Consider the following 23,504-nt stretch of genomic DNA (forward strand, 5'->3'; position numbering starts at 1 on the left):
ACACAATGGGATATTACTCAGCAATAAAAGAGAATAAAGTCATGGCATTTTCAGGTAAATGGATGGAGTTAGAGAAGATAATGCTAAGTGAAGTCAGACAATCCCCAAAAACCAAATGCCGAATGTCCTCTTTGCGATAAGGAGATTGATTCATAGTGGGTTAGGGAGCCGGAGCATGGGAGGAATAGATGAACTCTAGATAGGGTAGAGAGGTTGGAGGGGAAGGGAGAGAGCATGGGGTAATCAACGATGGTGGAATGTGATGATCATTACTATCCAAAGTACATGTATGAAGACACAAATTGGTGTGCATACACTATGTATACAACCAGAGATATGAAAAATTGTGCTCTATATAATAAAAAATTGGAATGCATTCTGCTGTCATATTTAAAAAAAATACATTATAAAAGAGATTGACAAGTTGACTCCAAGGAATTTTGAAAATATGCGTTATTTAAAATAGAATAAGTTTGGAGGAACCATATTTCCTAAATTCAAACCTCATGAAAACTTGAAGTCAAAGGATGTTATAGGTGTAAGCTAGAAATCAGATTAAAGCCATAGAATATATACAACCAAGACACCACAACATTCCAACAATTCAATGGATAAAGAAAGTTTTAAAAAATGGTTAGGCCAACTAAATCTTCCTCTGAAAAAGAAAACCTAAATTTCATGACATATACAAAAATTAATTTGAGAATAATTATAGAATTAAAAAAGAAAAAACTCAGGATTACTAGAAGAAAAATGAGAAAATATATTTGTAATATTGGGACAGAAGAAGACTTTGTCAGGCACCAAAAGTATGTTACTGTGAAAGGAAAATGATGATAAAATACATTTCATCAAAGTAGCATCCTTCATCAAAAGACATCAAGAGCGAGGTGTGATGGTGCATGCTTGTAATCACAGGGACTCTGGAGGCTGAGGAAAGTTCAAGTCCAGCCTCTCCAACTTGGCGAGGCCATAAGTTGTTCGGATGTAGCTCCGTGGTTAAGAGCCCCTAGTTCAATCCCCTGGTAACAACAACAACAACAAAAGACATTAAAAAATTCAACATCATGAAACAGACTGGGGTATTTCTAACATGTATCAAACAATGGACTTATATCCAAAATATGTATGGAATCCAGCATATAAATTTTTAAATACACAAAAATATTGGACACTTCACTAAAGAGGTGACATATGAATGGCCAATAAACTCATGACAATGTGGTCGAAATACTTAGTGATTAGGAAACACAAATTAAAAATATGGTGAAATACGATTTTACAGCCACTAGAAGAGCTAAAATCAAAAGCAACAAAATTTGTTGACAGCCACAAATTTTGGTGAGGATGTGGGATAAGACATTTTATGGAGAACAAATTATACAATCATATTGGAGTTGTGTTGATATTTTCTCCAAATTAAACTACCAATGATTCTGCAATTTTGTTCTTAAGTATCCCCACAAAAGAAATGAGAAATGAAATCACGGGTCTGTTAAGAAAGAAAAAAACATATCTTCTATAAGACTTTTAGATTATTCATAATAGCTCAAAACTGAAAACGACTCAAGTGTCTGTCAACCAAAGAACAGAAGAACAAATTGTGATATATTAACAAGGAATATTATTACAGTAAAAAGAAGGTGTGTACTCATGACATGTTGAACAAGGATGAATACTGACGCCACTGAGTTCAGTGAATGACTCTAAAATGAAATGCACAGGCACATACAATATTAAAACATGAATATGGTGTCCAAAACTAGGTAACCTTAATCTAGGTGGTAGAAATTGAATACAAAACAAATGGAGAGGGCTGGGGCTGTGGCTCAGTGGTAGAGCGCTCGCCTAACACAGGCAAGGCCCTGGGTTTGATCCTCAGCACCACATAAAAATAAATAAATAAAATAAACATATTGTGTCCAACTACAACTAAAAAATAAATATTAAAAAAATGCGGATAGTAAATACAAAAGTGAAATTTGTTTGGAATGACACAGGAGAACATTCTAGGATTATATAAGAATTCTACATCTTGTTTTGGGTAGTGGTCATGCAGGTCCATACAACTTTAAAATATTATTGAGATAAAAATTAAATTTTTCCTTACAAAATTTTGTTTTACATTAATTATTCCCCCTAAAATTTTTATAGTAGCACTTTTATTACTGCAGATATATCAGCGATTTTAATGAAAATCTTTGATTAATGAGTCAAAGAAATCAACTTAGATCTTACCAAAATTAGAGTCTAATGAGCTAAATTGGAAATCATAAATACCCTTTAGCTATGTAGGAGTTTTCTACACACATTGTTTTCATAGCTGTGTCTGAGTAACTTATCCTACAACAAGAAGCTGATGTAAACACACAGCAAAGTTAACTTGATACACAATACATATAAGCCAGCTTTCTACAGGAGCAGTAATGCTAGAGGAACTGAGTTTTAACCATAAACATGTTTTAACAGATTTTTTACTTTAATTTCTTGAATGGCAGATTCAAAGGTACACAACAATATTACAGGCTTTATTACACACCACTGTTACCCCTCCAACAAAAGAAAGAATGGTGTTTAAATTCCTAGAGTATAACCAAATTGTTCAAGAATTCATCTTTCTATAATTTTCTTTTGTAGGAGTCAGGGAATGGTTGAACTATCTGAATAAGCTCTAAATTTTTAAGTTGTATTTTCCTCATGGTCAGTGTCTTTCTAAAGTTCTCAAATCAAATAAAATGGCTGATTCAAGGCACAATACAAAAGTATGAATTCCTACTACTAAATACTAGAGTGATTGTTTATGCTAATATTGCCCAGTTACCTAAATATGGTTTTATGTAATTCAGTTGCATACTAAAATGTATGACACCACATTGATATACCCACATAAACAATCTAAGAAGTCACTGTTTAAATTAGTATGTGCCAATGCCTGGGTTCATTTTTTAAGTTTTGTTTATAGTAATTAACTTCACAATCCCAAAAGATTCCTTCATGTCTCTTATTACCACCAAATCAAAATACTTAATTTACAGTATATTCCCAATTAACGTTAAATGAGAAAGCTGAAACCTCCAACCCTATGTCAGTGTACTACAAAGCTGTTTCAAGTAATAACAATTTAATATTTCAAAAACTCCTCAATCTGCAAGGAATGCAGAGCAAAATAAATAAGTGCCTCAGCAATAATAAAGAAATACTACTTCTAGTTGACAAATGTCACTTAATAAAGAACAGACACGTTTATTTTAGCAACAATTTTGTTTTTATTTTGTTTAATTTTTTGCAAATTTGACTTCCAAATATACTTGTTTTTAAAGTAATCACCAGAAAAAGGAAGCTAACTTTCATCACTTTTATTCAACATAGTTTTGCATGTCCTAGCCACAGCTATCAGGCAAGAAAAAGAAATAAAGGGCATCCAAATTGGAAAATAAGACAAATTATCAGTTTTCAGACAACATAATTTCAACATTGAAAATCCCAAAATTTCCACCTAAAGGGTATGAGAACTGATGAATGAGTTTAGCAAACTTGTAGAATACAAAAGCAATATACAAAGATCAGCAATATTGCTATGTGCCAGTAATGAACTACTTGAAAAAGATGTCAAGAAAGCAATCCCATTTAAAATAGAAGACTAGCTAGGAATAATTTAAACAAACAAGCAAAATATATCTACAATGAAAATTATATAATATTGATAAGAAAAATGAAAAAGGATATATGCTCATGGATTGGCAGCATCAATATTATTAAAATATCCACAAATACCCATAATTATTTACACTTTCAATGCAATCCCTATCAAAATACCAATGGTATTCTTCAAACAACCAGGAAAATCAAATTTCAAGACTTACCTATAAACACAAAAAATCCAAATAGACAAAATCATATTAAGCAAAAAGAACAAAACAAAAGCATTACATCACCCAACTTCAAAACATACTAAAAATCTGTGGTAATCAAAACAGAAAGGCACTGGCATCAAAACAGACACAAAGACAAATGGAATGGAATAAAAGGCCTACAAGTAAACTTACACACTTACAGCAACTGATTTTCAACAATTTTGGTAAGAAACATGCATTGAAGAAAGGACGGTCTTATCAATACTAAGAAAATTAGATATCTGCAAGCAAAAATGAAACTACACTCCCATTTCTTACCAGTTAAAAACCTCAGCTTTAAATGGATTAAGGAATTATATGTAAGAGGTGAAACAATGAAAACACCAGGAAAAAAAAAAGGTAAAAATGCTTCAGGACATAGGAATAAGCAAGGATATTTTTCATCAAGGCGCCCAAAGCATAGAATATGAAACTAAATATAGGTAAACAGAATTATATCCAATTAAAAATTTTCAGCATATTAAAGCAAACCATCAAGAGTACAGAAACAATATACAGAATGGAGGAAAATATTTGCAAACCATACATCTGTAAAGAAGTTGATATTCAGAATATATAAGGAACTCCAAAACTAAAAAAATTAAAATAAAAATTAAAAAAAATGGGCAATTGATCTAAATTGACATTTCTCAAAAGAAGAGGTACAAATGTTCAATAGGTACATACAATCATACTCAAAATCACTAATCATCAGGGAAATGCAAGCCAAAGAAAAATGAGATATCACTTCAACCCAGTAAGAATGACTATTATTAAAAAGACTGAAGACAACAAGTACAGGGGAGAATGTGGAGAAAACGGAACTCTTGCATAATTTTGGTGGGAATATAAATGAGCACAACAATTGTAGAAAAACAACTTAGAGGTTCCTAAAAAATAAAAAAAATATATAGAACTAACATGTGATCCAGAAATCTCACTACTGGGTGTATATCCAGAGGAACTGAAATCAGAATGTTGAAGATATCTGCACTTCCTTGCTCACTGAAGCACTATTCACAAATTACCAAGAAATGGAAACAGCCAAAACATTTATCAACCAGTGAACTGGATATCTTTATAACATATTAAAAATGTGGTGCATGTACACCATGGATTAGTACTTAACATAAAAATTGTGAATAAAAATATACTCTCCATAAAATAAAAAGACAACCCAAAGAATGACAAAAAATTTACTTAACTTATCTCTAATTCCTAGAACTCAGCAACAAAAGACAAACCTGATTTAAAAATGGACAAAGAATAGGCAGTTGCTGTGCCTCAGTGGTGGAGTGCTTGCCTAGCATGTGTTTTGATGTGGGTTCTATCCTCAGCACCATATAAAAATAATTTTTTTTTCACTTAAAAAAGTGAAAATATGAAAAAAAATATGACATTATTTCAAAAAATGGAAGAAGAATTTGAACAGAGATTTCTCCATAGAAGAAACACAAACTACCAATAAGTAGAGGGGGAAAAAAAAAGCTTAGCATCACTAATAATCAGGAAAATGCAAATCACAATTAAAATGATTAAAATGAGATAATATGTCTTCACACCCATTGAGTGTGAATTGCAATTTGTTCATTTCTCTGTCTTGCTAAAATCAAAACAAAAAAATAAGTGCTGTAGAAGATGTAGAAAAATTAGTAAACTTCTTTACTGATGGTGGAAATGTAAAACGATAAAGCTGCTATATGTATAATGCTAAACTTCATTTTTAATTTCCAAAATATTAAAAACATAATTAGTATAAGGCTCAGAACTCTGAGTATATACCACAGGAATAAGAAATATGGTCTCTGAGAGATACTTACAAAGTCAAGTTTATAGCAGTGCAATTCACAATAGGTAAAACTTGGAAGGAAACCAAAAGTCCAAGAATGTATGAATTGACAAGAAAAACATGGGATATACATACAATGAAAGTCTGTTCCATCTTAAAATGGTAGTTTTAACAATGCTATAACATGAATTAACCTTGAGGACATAATGCTAAGTAAAGTAAGGTGCCATAAACAGACCAAAACTCTGATTTCACATATATGTCGTACTTAGAGAAGTCAAAACCATAGAGCTAGAATGTGGAAGGATGGCTGCCAGGGGCTTAGGAGAAGGAAAAAAAATGGGAAGGTATTGTTCAATAGGTATAAAATTTCAGTTCACAAGATGAAAATAGATATGAAGACAGATGGTGGTGATGTAAATACAGCATTATGAATATATTTAACACCAAGAAACTATTTACCCAAACAGGGTTAATATAGTAATCCTATGTTACATATAATTTAACACCATAAGAATTTTTAAAATAATCTATTATGATATGACTCATTTTATTATTAAGCATATTGTTTAGAAATATTTATTTAAACAATACAGTTTTATTTATTTATTAATTACTTAACATACAGATAGCAGATGTCAGCACTATAACTTTTATCCAATGAGTATATACCTATCGGTTAAAAATATTAAAACTTTAAAGAAAAAAATAAGGAATTAATTGTCCATCTCCAAATTTAAAAAAATAAATAAATAAAATTTTTTAAAAAAGGACTTCCAAAGTTTTTTTCTTATCACATTAAAAAAAAAAAGAAGCATTAGATTTCATGGGTTTTACTCTATAATCCTTTTCCTTTACAGACTTTTCGAGAAAGAAATGTCCTTTTAGAATTTTCAGAGTAGGTGTGGAAATCTCAGAATTCCTGGAGTCACAAAGCACATAAATTGTGTTGGAACCACAGGAGCTTTTAAAGAAGGTAAGAATATAGTTGCCTACAGGGGAATAATCAGCAGTGTGTGGTGACATACAGATGTCATTACACACACAGCTCTAAATAGTGCTTTTTCCAGGGCTTTCCATTCCTGGGCATTCACAGTTTCAGGTGTTGTCTTCTCTCCTCTGCCAAGAACTTCTGTGTTTAGCAGGTGTGAGTTCATGGTGGGCCAGAGGGTGCGGGGAGAAGTCATGGCCAGAGGAAAGTTATTGCTGGTGGAGCTTATGGAGTGATTGTCGGGCATTGGGTCAATTAGCAGATCAAAACACTACCTGCAGCTCTTCCACCTGACAATCTAAAACACCACCAAGTGCTTTGATTATGTTGTACATACTTTTCTTGTTGACTCTAGTAATAAAATGACATTTTAAAGCATGTTGTTTATCTTCCACATACAACTATTTTATTCAAATTTGATACTTTAAGATAAAACCTAAATCTTCCTTATAAAATGTTCATAAATGAGATGGCTAGGGAAACATTAGACCATGTATTTACTCTGCTCTTGTAGCCTGCCACTACTAAAGCACATATTGCTTTTTAAAAATGTGTTTCTTGTACTATGATCCACAAGTCAATGCATCAGTGCCTCAAATAGATAAGGACTTGTTAAATAAGTAAAGAGATCTATCAAAGGAACATGCTTTTTAACCAGAATGTGTGTTTGTGTGTGTGTGCCCGCGCGCACTTTTATATATGAACATGGTTGCTTCTCCCTTAAGCATGCATACATAAATTAAGCAAACAAATACTGAGTGCCTACTAGTAGCAACATGTTTCCAGCTAGATATTCATTATGACACAAATTATTCTTTCTGCCCTTACAAAGCATATGGTCTACTGAACACACAATAGAAAATAAACAAGCAAATTAAAAGTGAATATAACTAAAAGTTTTGAAAAATATTCAATTTTTTTCTTTTTGTGTTTATATTAGTGCATTATAATTCTACATAGTGGTGGGGCTCATTGTGACATATTCATATATGCACATAATATAATTTGTTTCACTACATTCTCTAGTACTTCCCTTTCCCCTCCTCTCTTTCCTGTCTCCATTTCCATTTTGCTACTCTTCTAGTCTTCCTTCTATTTCTTTATGCACATATATACTTTTTATTGGTGAATTATAATTTTATATAAAAGTGAAAATCACTGATATACATATCAGTGATTTTATATATATATATATATATATATATATACATATATATATATATATATATAAAATAATTTGGCCAATTTTATTCCCCTGTTCTTTCCTTTCCCTTCCTTCCTCCTCCCCCTGATCTACAGACTTCATTTCTATTTTTTTTTGAAATCTTCTCCTTTTTTCTTTCAACCTTCTACATTGGACTGTTGACTTTGTGAATATGGCTTATTTCACTTAGCATAATGTTGTCCATCCAGTTCTATCTATTTACCAGCAAATGATATAATTTCTCCTTATGGTTGAGTAGAACTCCATTGTGTGTATATACATTTTTTTCATCAATTCATCTGTTGATGAGAACCTAGGCTGTTTTCATACCTTAACTATTGTGAATTGAGCTACATTAAGACAGGAATGCATATATCACTATACTATACTGATTTCAGTTCTTTTGGATAAATATTGAGGAATGGAACAGCTAGGTCATATGGTGGCTACATTTTCAGTTTTTTTGAGGAATCTCTATTCTGATTTCCATAGTGAGTATACTAGTTTTCAGGCCTACTAACAATGTATAGGTGCTCATTCTTTTTAAAACAATAGACTGCTAGAGAATAATATCAAGGGTATATGGTTGTGTATACATGTGTGTGTGCACATGTGTGCATGCGTGCACACACTTCTGTTAAAGTGTACATTACTTAGGGAAGACAATCAGAGAGAGATTCTCTGAGGTTTTGCAGTTTAAGCTGAGGAATGAGCTTGGAGGAGAGAAATGGGAACATATGTGAGATAGTTAGAAATCGATACAGAAATAGAAAAAAATCATATAGAAATAGATAAATTTCAGTTTCCAGAAGATTATGAATACTTGGAAGACCTCAAGAAAGAATAACTATGAAATAAAAAGTTAATGACGGTATATGCACACTGCGTTTTTTTTTTATTTAGCAGATATGTTCATGACATAAAAATAGCAATAAATAGCATAATGCCATTTGCAGGAAATGAAGATCTATGGTGGGAAAGCATGCATCATATAATAGTAACAACAAATATGCTAAATACAGAATGCCAAAACTTTAAGTAAAATTCCTTTGAAGCCAAGTGTAAAATAAAATTATGAATAAAAGCATGGCCTACCTATGCATTATTTAGCAAGGAATGACCCAATAAGTAAAATTAAAGAAACAAATTAAGACATGTAGTTTCAAAATTAAAACACACACACCCACCCACCCACACATACACATTAATGTATGTAGGAATATTTTAAGGAAGCACATCCCTGGAATTCTCTGTTGAATTTTGGCAAGCCTGTGGAATAAATATGTAGGCTACTTGGATGGATGCCAAGTGAAACAACTCAAATGATGAAAGGAATGGCTTACAAGGACAGATTAAAGGAAAAAAAAATGTATACAACTTCAGCATGTCAAAAACTAAAGAAGAAACATTACGGTTTACAAATATTTTAAATGTAAATTTGAGGAAAAGAAATCATGTATACAAGGTTACACAGTTATGAGTATATTAAAAAGGAAATATATATGTCCTTGGCAATGATGTTAATTGTTTTCCAGTAAGAACCATTTGGACAAATGATCCAAAACAGGCAAGAATTAGGGCCACTTATCTAACATATTAGACGTTCTCAGTCCCCAGTAACTATGCTGACCTCAAAGTACATAGAGGCCCATCTAAATGGGATAAAGTAGGTCAGGGCAGAACTGCAGAAACCTTCCTATCCCCCAGCTGAGCTTTAAATTTAGAAGGGATCCTTCTGTGGATTTGGGGCTTTTCTCTCTAATTGTGCTACAATGAAAATATTCCTGGATTTGGATCTATAAGACCTAGTTTTTAGTGCTGATAATGTATCCTATTCTTAGTCTGAATCCTCCTCTGTCCATGGGGATAACACCCCCTTAGGTTGTTATGAAGTTTAAAAGAGCTGCTGTATGAGAACATACAATGCGTCACTGTAAGTTAAGATTTATCAACCATTATTATGAGTTTGATGTGTCACAGTCTGTAGGACAAGGACTATGAAAGAGAAGAGTGCCTGGGACAAGGCTCTGTTAGTCATTGGGCTCTAATGGGACCATCTCTCCTCCAGGTCACTCTTTTGTCCTGCAGCCTTCTGAACTGGATACTGTTTTCTCTCTCTTAATCTCTAGATTTGAAATTGTGATGCTAAGTCCCTGTTCTTCAATGGGTGTCATTTCCAGAACATTCTTCCTCCTTCCTCTCAAAAACACCCACGTCTAATTTATGTCATATTTCTCTACTCCCCATATGCCTGCTTAAAATAATGACCCCTGATCTCAGTACCCCATCCCCTTAACTCTTCGAGGTTTCTATTCCTAGTTCAGCATTAGAGTTCTCTACAACACTTCTCCTGGCATGTTTTGGTTTTTGTTTTGTTTTTGTTGTTATTGTTGTTGGGTGCAGGTGTGGGTGTGTGAGAGAGATTTTAATACTCACATTGATGATTTTCCCAACATCTGGTCATCCAGTGTCTTGACTCTTTTGTTGTAATCATTTTACCGTCTACCCTCCCTCAGCCATAATTCCTACAGTGATACAGCCCAATTTATATTGCCAAAATTACAATTATAAAGCAACAGCTCCATAATGTCAGACTACCACTTCTTAAAGTACTAAATTCAACCTTTCAGTCCAGCCCCATTAGGACTTCCAATCTATGGATTCTCTGTCTTTGATAGAACACCAATTATCTTAGTGTCAGGAACAGGAAAAAGAATTTTGGAAAGTACCTGAGTTTGGGCTTTAATAAGGCAGAAATAGAGAAGTCATTTGGGCATTGAACAACAACAAAAATGGATAAAAATAATGGATAAATCCATACATGGTCAACTACAGAGACTAGAAAGGAGATAAAAAAAAAAAAAAGTAATGACTGGAAATCAGAGTAGTGACCACAAATGGATTCAGTTGAGAATGAAGGGTAAGGAAAAATAAAAGACAGAAAATTCTAGTAAGAGGTGGAATATCTGAGACATTCAAAGTACTTATAGCTGAGTAATTTCATGTGATCAGAAATTCCAATGAATAATACTGCCAGAAGGAAATAGGGGAGGGAATCATTAGTGTTGAGAATTTCCAGGAAATTTATATCAGGACGTTAAAAAGCAGGAAGCATCAAATTTTAAGGGAACAAGACTCTGAAGTCAGAAGTGAAGGATGTCATGAAGGTTAATAATGGGATCCAAGAGGAAAAGGAAGGCTTATATGCCAGTGGTCAGAAAGAAAGTGTTAATGTTAGATAAAGAAGCTCTTTGGAATCATTTTTGAAAAAACAACTAGTATTCTAATCCATCCTCTTCATCTCGTGACTTCAAGAATTGAAAAAAAAAGTATAACTTATAATTATGTCAAGCAAAGCATCATAGCAAAAAGGAGTAAAAAATGTTTGAAACGAGAACATGTAGATCCAGATTCAGACTCTATGAGCTCTTTAAATTCCAGAGTGTGTGTCTGTTTTGAATCTCAGGTTCCTTATCTGTAAAATCATATTAAGAACACCTTCTCTTCTTGTGTTGCCTAAAACAGAGGTGCAAGATACTTCTCAATTTTTTACTATCATTTTATTATTTTAAGGGATATACCCAATGAAGCACACTGAGGTCCATTTCAACTCTTAGCTACTAATGCATGGAAGAGGAGATTAACGAGGATGAAGTCATGTAGATGATATGATTTTCATTATTTTGTAAAATATTTAAAGTTATTAGTTTGCTTTTTAAGAAAAACTTCAGTTTTGTTTAAATAGTTTAAATAAACTAGAAAGCATAATATTCTACTTGATGTGGTTTGAGACTATTTGGTGCCTTTGTTTGGTTAATATTTCTTATGAGTTTATATGGAAATAAAATTAAATGAGGATGGAATATAAAGCAAATTAAATTCTTTCATTAAGCTAGCAGACATAAAAACTTTGTTAACCTCTAAAATCACTGTATATTATATTATGTAACTGAAAATTGCAGAGAAACCATGCTCCTACACACCTTACTGAATAGCAATGGAAAAATTTAGAATGGCCAAATCCTAAAATGCCAAAATACATGATAAAAATCTTGTTAAAAGATTTTAAGGAAAATTTGCTTCAAATCACTCCCCAAGTGCTCCTCTTCTATCTCCCTCAGTATTCTCACTAGTGATGCATTCTGACAGACACACCATGTTTTGTTGAATAAAATCAGCATATTCTTTCATTTGTGAATGTGAAAAATGCTAAGACACCTTATCAACTTAAATTTTGAATTTCAAATAATTTAAGAATTCAAATGATTTCCCCTTCCAAAATAATTACTAGTTAAATAATGAATGAATGTGATTTGTATGTTTCACAATATTAACATTTAACAAGGTCTCTCCATTATATACAGGATATTTCACTACTGGAGACAGTATCATTTAGTATGTAAAAGGGGAGACTCTGGATTCAAATTTGATTCTAATGTATAAGCTACTTTGTAGCTCTGAAAGTTATTATCATGAAAATCATTAAACATCTCAGTATCTCCATTTTCTCATTCACTTGTCAATCATAATAGTACCTGTGTAGTAGAATTAGAGATCATAATGAGAACAGTGAAACATACAGTATGTACTTAGTACAAGTTAGACTTATTTGCTGTACTTAAGAAAGCTATCAGAATGAAAGTCTCTTTTAATTTGTCTATCAAGACATTTATGCTGACATGATGTCAGGCTTCAAGTAAAGGCAAGAAAGAAAAGAGAAACAGGATTATGCCAAAAAACCATAGTTTTTAAGTCAAAATTAAAGTTAGGCAGAAGTGTCAGAACCTTGTATCTAACAAAGGAATCTATCATTGAAAAGAAGCTTTTCTCTTAATTGAAGATTCGTGACAAACAAAAAGCACTCTATATTCTACATTACATATTTATCAATAGTCTCACAGAAGCATTTAGGAGTGCTTTCAAAGTAGGTTCACTCTACAACACAGAGAGTAAGAAATGGTTATGTAAGAGAGTGAGAAACAAAGCTTTTAAAGTTCCTGAAACTGCTTTTGACCTATTTATGTTTATGTATATATATATATATATATATATATATATATATATATATATATATATATATCACTCTGCTGTTTAAAATGTGCAAGTACTTCCTAAGCAACACTCACTCATGTGTGTGAAGGGGGTGGATTGTTCCACTAAGTTCAGCATATATTCATTGTTTGGATTTTTACTACTGTTGTTTGGTTTTGTTGTTTGTTTTGCCCAGCACTATGTTAAGCCCTGCCTCTGTAAAAAGCAAAAAATATTAAACAAGAACTTGAAATATAAATATCAAAGCCTTATGGATGGTAATTTGGTTTTTTTTATGTATAAAAAATTCCAAAATGTTAGGGTTTATAATATATAAGTTAAACCATAGGAAGAAAAAGATAAATGCACAAGCAGAAAAGTGATGTGCATAAAATTAGAGTACATGTACACTTAGAAAAATGTGATGGGAGAGGGTAACATGGATGTCAGGACAAGCAAAAAAGGTATAGCTGCAGGTGGAAGGTTGTTGTAAATTAGAGGTTCACATTTGTTTGTTTTATTTCAAATAAAAACATTCTCCAATGTGCCCAATTGACTGTTCTGGATTTGTCTGCTGAAGGGTCATGAGCCCAGGTTACCTCAGCTAACCTCTGGTGTCAGTAGACTCTAAATGGTCATCCAGACCTAAGTCAAGGGACTTAAAGGATTATTTTTGCATTTTCAAAATAAACTACTTTGTCAAATGTCACGCATAAACCCTAAGGAATGCATGGTGGGCTAAACCCATTTAAACATTACCTTCACATCAAGCACATTATCATCTAACACGAGAGTTGGATTTATGAAATATTATATCATATTAAATTACTTTAAAATAGATGAATCGGTTTGATACAGATTGGTTTTAGAAAAGAGAAAAAGTAAAGCCAAGTAAATCTTCTTTCGCCATAGTAACAATCACATTCTAAAGTGCTTTAGTGCTTAAAACACCTTCACCTAGTTTCTTGAACATAAATCTTCCATTCTACCTCATGCACCATAAATCTTCTGTTGAACAAATCTTACAGTTACAATCAATGCAATAATGCATATTAAAAACCAAAATAGCAGTATTCTCTTCTAAAATATAACCAAATAATTGCATGTATCTTATATGATTTCTGAGGTGTACCTCTTTTCTAGATGCTAAATACTATGTCTCATAATACCTTCATTTCATAACTTAGAGTAAAAAAAAATGTATGCTGTCTTCACTGGCATGATGGGCCAAGTGGCTAAAAATTAATTTCTCAGATTTCTAACTCTTTCATCATAAAACAGGTTTACAAGCTTAAATATTTTTGATAAAATCTCTTCTCAATAATATCATTGCCTTGGTACTGAAACATGATGAACATATTGCAGATAGTGTTTCTCTAGGATGCAAGAGCAATATTTGTATCAATTACTATACTGTTCTCTCATAGAGGGATACCTTGAAGTCTGTACAACCTCCACCACACACACCCTAAATGTCCCCAGTTTCTTACACTGAAAAGTATTACTGTTCTCTTCATCTAACAGCTGGCATGTTTTATTGTTCCAATTAAGCCTGACCTACTATATCATATACCTTTAATTTCCTGGATACAGGTTACAGACAATGCAAAACTGTGAAAGCCAAGATAAATAGACTATTGTACAATGAATAATCGAAAGCCTAAATGTGACATCTATTTTAGGTGGTCAGGAGTTTTTGATACTTTCTTCTAGATTCTCAGCTGTGTGTTATATGGATGAAGTTGCGAGGCAAGTGATTTCTACACTGAACGGTGAAGATAAATTACTACTCAGTTGATAACTTTAGTTAGGGCAATTTGATAAAATCAAGGTGTAAAACTTCGAGTTGCTCCTTAGTTCCAATTCCAATTTATTTTCATTTATAAATCTCTGAATTTAGTAGGTGGGCTTTAAATGATAATCTTCATTTTTTCTACCAAAAACAAAAAAGTGCAGATTTGACAATGTTTTGTAGATTTGCAAGCTTTGAATAATGACAACAGAATACCATACAGCTTTATAGTGAATGTGCTCTAGTTGCTAACTAGCAAGAAAATGGAAGAAGGAAAAAAAGAGAGGGGTTTTGTTTTTGTTTTTGTTTTTAAGTTCAGGAAGACTTTTAACACAGACAGGATGCCACTGGAAACAGGTCATTTGGTACATCAGTGACTATGTTATAACCAGAGCTGTATGCATTGCCTCATGCCTGTAATACCAGGGGTTTAGGAGGCTGAGACAGATGGATCACAAGTTCAAAGCCAGCCTCAGCAAATGGGTGAGGTTCTAAGGAACTTAGCAAGACTCTCCCTCGAAATAATAAATAAATAAATACATACATACATACATACATACACAACAAAGGGCTGGGGATATGGCTCAGTGGTTAAGTGCCCCTGTGTCCAGTCCCTGATCAAAGAAAAAAAAAAAAAACTGCTAGCAAGATTGTAAATGTAAATATACCACTAAGGGTTATATCAGCAGATATGGATGTGAGAAATAATATTGATAAGAGTCAATTTAAAAAAACGACTTCAAGTCACTGATAGAGTCTGGTACACAATATGCACATATATAATCTATATTTAGCATATATGGATTAATAACTGCCTAAAATTGATAATAACAAAGATTTATTTCTCACATCACATTTAGTCTCTTTTGGTTACATGACTTATGTTATTCCAATACTTGTCCTTTCCAGGAAATACATTTTACCATCACAACAGAAAAGAACAAATATAAGCACTCATCTCTTTGCATTGAGGGACATCAAAAATATAGGGGAAACTTAAGAGTAGGTATGGAGAGTAAGGTTAGAAAATATGCTAGAAATTTAAGTCGTAATTTTTTTTTTTTTTTTTTTTTTACCAAATACCTGATAGACTTATGTGTTCATCCTTGGACTACAGTCAGGAAACACCTGAAAACAATGGTTCAAACCTAAGGGTGAGCTTGGTTGTCTGTGGCACAGCAATTCTTTTTCAACTTAAAATTCTATGGTACAGGCACTAGCTCCTTACAAGACCCTTCCTCTCCTTCTCTAGGAGCACTGAAAACTCATACATCAGTTTCATAGAAGGTCATTTTATGGGAATTTGTAAGTTAGCACTTACTCTCTACTTCTTTTTAGTTTTTATTTTTTCCATCTTTCTTTAAAAGATCTCTGTTGAATATCCTGACACCTGCTGGTGAGGGCATGGTTAATTCCAGTATTGTTCCCTTCAACAACTCTCTAAAAGCAAATATTTAAAGAATTTTATAGATATTTTTAGTGTCAGTTAAGCCCTAATTTATTCAGTTTCAGTAATATCTATCAGTCTTACAAAGAAAGCCATGAGAAATACTTTAATAGTTGCTCTACTTTATTTGTGCAGCCATATGACTTTGTCCATAAATGCATATTTTCTAACCCAAAAATATTGTAATCATCACATGGATTATGATAAAAGAACAAAAACAAGAACAAATGTGCTAAGCATCTTCTTTTAAACACAAATAAGAATTTAATAACAGGAGTGGCTTGGCTTTGGTTTTCTACCTTTTTTTTTTCATACTAATGCCAGTTTTCAAACTACTTAGCAAATAAAAAGAATAAACTGATTAGCTGTGATAGAAGCCATACTAATTAAATATTTGTAAAATTTGCTATTTTTTACTCAGTGCCTTCTCATTATGATTTACTTCTGGCTTGAACTGAGTTCTGAAGCCTGCACCTTTTTTTTTTTTTTTTGGCAAGGATTCAATAAAACTGCTACATCATAAATCATACTCAAAGCCCCTGCACCTGCGAATGTGCAGCAAACAACAAATATGAGAATTACTTTCTTAGGCTTTAAGGAAATTCAAATGAGAGAGTTTCTAAAAAATTAAACACAAATACACTCCATAGCATTATTTAAAACTCTTCAAAGGATGAAACACCTACGAATAAATAACCTAATTAAAATCTTGATCTTAAAATCAAGGAATTTAAGAGTTGAGTACTAATATAGCTGTTAAAAACTATGAAATATATTTTGTAATGGTATTGAGTAATCATGCTATTTTATTTTAGTCATGTAAATTTATTCCTTTATGGTGCTGTAATTTTGTAAGAAGGAAAAAATCACATGTATTCAGAAGGAAAAGCAAACTTTATTAAAATATTTATTTAAAGCATTTTTAGATCTGAATACATGATTTATGTGAACATTTACCTGAAGATATTTGCTAAAAAATACAACAGAGTTTTAATTTAAGGAAATGTTCAGAAGTGCAATACATTTGCATCTTTGGGGAAATCTTTGCAACTTCAAGACCATATAAGGAAGAATAGACCACTTCAATGTTTTCACCATCATTTTTATTATTATAAGTGTTTTTCCAAAGTCATATAATCTTAAAACAAAATACATTTTAATTCTATGAAAACATTAGAGAAATAATCCGAAAAACTTTTTCAGGACGGAAGGAAAAACTTATTGTACCATGGCAATGTAAGGCATAGCCGGATTTTGCATCTGTGACAAACTACCACAGCAGTATACTTCATTTTCAGATTATTCTTAATTTAACATTTCAAAATTATCTTTAAATATTTCAGCTTGAGTCTGAAATTAGTATTTATTTTTAAAGTATAAAGTTAGTGGTCATGCTAATTAGGAAATGAAGGCAGGAATGTGTAATAATAACAGAAACCTGTTATTTCAGCATAAATATTGATAATACTATATGAATATATAGTATTATATGGAGTAAGACTGTTATTAGTTTATCCTTATGTAGAATTAACTAAAAATCCCCATTAATTAAAAACAGAAATGCAATGTCAATGATTCATAGTATTTAGGACATGTCTAGACATTTTTAGATAGTGCCATTTGCTTAAAGACTTCAGGCACAAAACTGCATGCAGGCAGTGAGGGACAGATTGCATAAGATGTCACGTGATTGCTGCAACTGTATGCATGTTATTGAATTTTTTAAAGCAAACCCATAATGATGAATAATTTAGGAGTTAATAAAATATTCAATCTGACTGATCCATTGGTTTAATTTTAAAATAAAGACAACTAATAAAAGGAGTTGCATATCTTTATCATATCCCATGCATTAATGCACAACCCACACAGAGGGAAACACCAATTCCTATAAAGCATTAAATACATTAGATATATGGTATCGTGTGTGGAAAGAGGAACAGTCTCAGTGTAAGCACTGTGAAAGTTTGCCCAAAGTTTAATTGTGTAGAGCTTTCAGGCAAGCTGTACTCTGCCTTCTGCAGAGCTGGGAGAGGGGGAAAACAGAGAGAGGTTGAGTTTTTACAGAAAGAGCTGGAATAAAATGGCCAGTTCTTTCCTAAAGCCCTCTTTTCCTCTGCCCCACAGACAGGCTGAAAAAATAAATCTGAAGAATATGGAGTATAAAGCTGCCCCAGAACTATCTATGAGAACCAAAATGGAAAGCCTAGCTTGACTGATAGAGTAAGTTGTGCCCTCAGCGTGGGTATCTTTAGCAGACAGAGTTCCCAGCAGCCAGATTTACCATGCCCCAAGGCTCCTGTCACCAGACCTGGAGAAACAAGAGCGGCCAAACATGCTATATGCACTTTCTCCTCTCCGGTCCCTGCCGCTATCCACTTCGGAGTGGGAACAGAAGGTGGAGGCACTAGCTGGGTGTAGATGCATGTGAGTGGGTGAATGTGTTCGTGTTTGGGTAGGAACAGAGGCGGGGAAGGAAGGAGGAGAGGGGAGTGCCTGCAGTTCTTCCCTTTCCCTTCTTGCTAAGGATCAAAGTGCAAAAGGAATCCAGAGGGGAAATAAAGGAAAAATAAAGACAATCAGGGCACTTATCTTTTCCTTAATGCTGGGGAATCATCCGAACACCTATGAAACCATTTCGATCCTTTAACCTTCAGTGGAGCGGATGTCGCTGCCTGATAACTAGAAGGACACTTTGGTAAACACAGTCTAGGCATACACCTACATACACGCCCGCGGGCTGGGAAAAATAGCCACATTCTGGGGGAGGGAAGGAGACCAAAGCAAAACGCGGCCATGGATCTCTACTATTGGGGATGAGAGGGCATCTGGCCAGCAACATTCGACGACTTAGGCAAAACAGTCAGTCACTCAAGAGTCCATCTAAAACAGATAGATGAGTGCATGGATGGATGGTGTAGAATATTCATGCAGTGTCTAATCTTAAATGAATTTCAGTCAACGCATTTTTAAATCCAACTACATTTTTTTTTTTTTTTTTTTAGAAGCACAGCGTTTTGAGACCCTGTAGTGTACTCGGCTGGCTCTCCACTTGAAGCTGTCTGCAAAGGATTCTATTACCCGCGGATCCCTTTGAAGGGGCTTCCCTTATCCGTGAGCGCAGGAGGGGCACAGATCCCCAATACCCCCCTTAGAGTCTCTGCCGCTGCACCAAGCGCCTTCCTGACGCCAACACAGCCCCTGCCAGCGGCAAGACCTAGGTCTGGACCAAGATTTGCATTGACCAGCCACCACTCTCTGAGGACCTGAAAGTCACCTAAACATCTCCATTGGAGACTCCTCGAAGTCTTGGATATTTTTTTAAAGGCTGTTTTGTTTTCCTTCTTTTTCTTTTTTTCCATGCAAGTCGTGGAAAGAGCGACCAGACCAGCTCTTGCAACTTTTCTGCTCCTGGGCTGGGGGCGCGAAGGTTGACTCGCACTGCAGGATTCTATTACCCAGAGTTACGCTCCTACCTAGAGGTAGTACAGAGCAAAGCTCCAGGCCCCTGGGGTTAGAAGACGGGCGGGTTGTTGTAATCAATGCCGTGCGTCAGGGAAGGGGCGGTGAGAGAAAGCCCGTGACCTACCAGACCCCTCTCCACCTCACCCGCGGCCAAAACTCCCAGTGCCGGTTCCGGGTTGACAAATGGTTCAGCCTGGGCCCTGTGCCAGAGCACCGCACGCCAAGCACCGACCGCCCTGCGGTTCTCTAGCCTCTTCCCGCATCAACTAGACGACACCCTGGCGCCCTTGTCTCCCTGGCTTCCGCCCCTACGAAAGCCCCGCCCGGCTTCCACAGCCAGAATCATGGGCACTTGCTAGTGAAGGATAGCTTGGCGACCCAGTAGCAGAATCGCTGGTGCCGGGGAACGCCGTCATCTTCCCACCACCTTTCCCCCTCCGTCTTCCTCTTTCCTAGATCGCACCTTTCTTCCTATTCAGCCCGCAACACTCGGCTCGGACTTTGCTAGCACTTTTCCAGGGCACCCAGGGCGCGCCGCCTCTTCCGCGCCGCCCGCGGCGCTCGCCACCGGTGGCACGCACCGAGGACAGCCCGAGGGCCCCTGCGCAGCATTTCCCTGGGGACTCCCCTCCCGTCCCGCATCCAGCGATCCGGGCCCCACCGCCTCACCTTTGCCGAACTGGGGGACACCGAGGCTGAGCCCAACCAAGAGCCAGGTGAAAACCAAGCGCTTCATGATCCGGTCTTCCGGACGTGACCCTGGCTGGTCAGGGGTCGTCACCGAGAGCAGTGAAGCCGAGGTGGCACCGCAGGTCAGCAGTAGACTCCGCCCCTGTTAGAGAATTCAAGAAGATGTCTTCTTCCCGCAGCGCTTTCTTAAACAAATTCTTGGAGAGGGCGAGAAAGAGTGGTGGCCACCAAGAGGAACGTTTCCTCCCCCTTTTTCCTGCGCTCCGGCGCGCGGAGGTGGGTGAGCTCTCTGGAAGCGCTGGCGGGCTCTGCCCTCTGCTGCGGGTGGGTCCTGGCCGAGGTTCGGCGGGCGGGGCGCGGACTCCCGTCGTGGCTCCGGGTCTCCCGCGCGGGCGGGCGGACCCGCGGGCGGTGGAGAGGACAGTGCGCTTAGCTCGCGCTGTTAACGCCGCCGCGGCTGCGGGGCTTCTGACTTGGAGAACAATGAAGCGTGAGCAGGAGGGGAGCGAGCCGGCGGCCGTGAGCGCAGTGTGTACAAACAGAGGCGGCGTGCGTGTGAGCCTGAGCCTGGCAGGCGCGCTCCCTGCTCCCGGGGCGCCTGCCCGCCCCCCGCCCTCTCTCTTATTCCCTCCCGCGTTCTCCCCCACGTCTCTCTTTTTCTCCTTCTCTCCCCCTCCCCCTCTGAGGTGGCTCCTTCTGCTGGAAGAGAAAAGGGAGACATCCGCAGCCACACCCTGGCACCTGCCACCACCTCCGAAGTTCCTACATTATTGCCTGTACCTTTTTCACACAGCTGGGTACTGAGGGGTTAAGGGGAGCATCTTTGGTATCTGAAAGTCTCTTGGTTTCTAGCATTGGCTTTATAATTAACCACGTAAAGGATTCCCCTGAACTTCCTTTCTCAGTATAGCCCTGGAAAATAAGTAGCTGTTGGGGCACAAAGCTTCCTGAGAGACCGAACCCTGAAAAGTGAATTGTCCTGGCCCGGATTTCTCAGGAAGTGCAACTTAGTCAGCAGCCAGACGCTAATCAGCTAAGACTGGGCTGCTCCACTGTACGGACTGCATTTCAGTTATTCTAGGGCTGAGGAGAAAGGGTTGTGGACTCATATACGGATGAAAGCAAATAGGAGACATACATTCCATGCATCTAGTTAAGCAGGACATCTGTTTTAGATGAGAAATAGTGGGACGACTTTGGGGTCCATACAAGAAAATAGAATGCAATGACAGAATCTTGAAACATCACTCAGGTGGGCTTAAATTTCACTGTTACCCACCAAAACTAAAATAAATGGACTAGTTTTTGCAGTGAAAGTGATTGAACCAAAAATACAGCCCCTGGCTTACAATTGTGCTTTCTCCTCTGTTTTCGGTTAGAATGATTGCTTACTGTACATGGATTCAATTCCAGCAGTTGCAGGTAACAAAATGAAACAGCTCTTTTTGGGTTGGGCTTTTTTTTTTTTTCTTTTTCCTTCCTGGAGAGGGAGTGAGGGAGAGAAACAGAGAGAAAGTGGGCGGGGGGGGGGGGATCGGGGGCGGAGCACAGAAACACAGATATTGAAGGAAATATTCTCCTTGGCAAGAAGTGGAAAGAAAATTTTACCCAAGATAAGTATCCTTATAAGTATCCTTACCTGAAGGCAATTAGCCAGGCAACCATCTTCATTTATTTTCTTGAGCTCTTCAAACTTAAACTTCTGCCTTCCTTTTGGAATTTGAAGTGAGATCATCAATTCAAGGGGGATGGAAATGGATGGAAAAGTAATACCAAATAATTGCTAGGGAGAAGTAGAGACATTGTATCACAGGCAAACAACCAAAAACCATAAAAATTAATAGAAAACCCCTTTCTGAACAAGGTTTGTCAAAATCTCATGAGGGTCAAAACAGATTTTTAAAAAGTCATTTATTTACTGTCTGTTGTTATGCTTAAGTTCACAGATGTTAGAATGAGGCAGTATTGTCCAGAGTTGTAGCAAAATACTTTCAAACAATCAACTTTCAACTTTTTGGCACAACATTTTTGCTTAGATCAGTAAATATACTTCCTGTCATCATGTGGCATGTACATCATAAAGTATTTCTTTATTTTTTAAATGAGATGTCTAATATTACTTTAAGGCATTATTTCTAAAGGGTAGTACTGAATCCTGAAAATGTAAAATTAGAAACCAGTCTCTATGTGATGAGATATTCTGGATGAGAATGAGTTAAGAGGCTTTTTTAGTTTCCTGTTTTGTTCCTTATTTCCAGTTTTGAGTTAATATATTACCTTAATAAGCATGTTAGGAAGCTAAATAATTTTTGGCAACTGTATACATTACTAAACATTTATCTTTCTTTTAATTTAAAGAAGGGGTTTTTAAAACTCCAGTGGGCATAAAACTACATTAAAATGCATATTCTGTACCCAAATAACTGTAGTCATGATAATAAATGCCATTCTTTATTACCTGGTACACAATATGTGAAAGATGTTGCCAGTTTAATATCTCTCCTACTAAGTCTCATTTTCAATTAAAAAATAATAATATATGGTCTTATACTCAGGCAGCATATGCAGTTATCCCCTTTTTACCCACTTATTGATAATGACCATCTATCATTTAGTCTTTCATTTTGAAAATTTCAGGCAATTTCTGTAACTTACATTTATCCCATTCATTTCACTTTTACTGAGCTCATGTATAGCCCCTTCAAATGTTAAACATAAGAAATACTAAAAGACCACAATAAATTATAAAAGAAAGAAAAAAAGAAAAGATTAAAAAAATCTACTATGAATCTGTTACCTCACATAAAGTGCTAAGGGACCTTACTAATCACACATGATTGAGCCTACAGTTTTATAGCTTCTCCAAATTTGTGCCTAAATTGTTAAAAATGAATCTATACATCATTTGACAGCACTTCCCAAATTGTTTTCTGCAGGCCTCCTTTTCCCCAAAATGTTAATAGGTTTCTGGAAAACAACAACGTACCATGGTCAAATAATTTTGGGCAACATTACACCTTAAACCAGCTTCTTGGACATTCATGGAGCATCTTAGCAATATTAAATACTCTAAAGGTTATGTAGTTTAAACATGTCCAAGAGTATTTAATTCCACATTTTGGAAACATCTCTCTTTGTTATTATGACAAACTTTTTCTCAAAACATCTGTTAACACTTTGTAGCTTAAGTGCTATAGGGAAA

At 35.7% G+C, this 23,504-nt stretch overlaps 1 protein-coding gene across 2 annotated transcripts in view; it reads right to left on the reverse strand.

The window, feature by feature from the left end:
* The window catches only part of Edil3 (EGF like repeats and discoidin domains 3), a 398,880-nt gene extending 378,039 nt beyond the window's left edge, over nucleotides 1-20,841 (reverse strand). The window contains exon 1 of one of the 2 annotated variants that reach the window (XM_046428201.2): nucleotides 20,282-20,841. In XM_046428201.2, coding sequence (XP_046284157.1) covers nucleotides 20,282-20,348 — 67 coding nt within the window. In that variant the 5' untranslated portion in view covers nucleotides 20,349-20,841. The remainder of the gene's footprint in view (nucleotides 1-20,281) is intronic. The other variant, XM_046428193.2, reaches the window with a different exon arrangement.
* Between the last annotated feature and the right edge of the window lie 2,663 nt (nucleotides 20,842-23,504).

This window comes from Marmota monax, unplaced genomic scaffold (genome assembly GCF_021218885.2).
Source record: "Marmota monax isolate L192 unplaced genomic scaffold, Marmota_monax_Labrador192_F-V1.1 WCK01_AAM20220418_F8-fsc00018, whole genome shotgun sequence".
Classification (NCBI taxonomy): Eukaryota; Metazoa; Chordata; class Mammalia; order Rodentia; family Sciuridae; genus Marmota; species Marmota monax.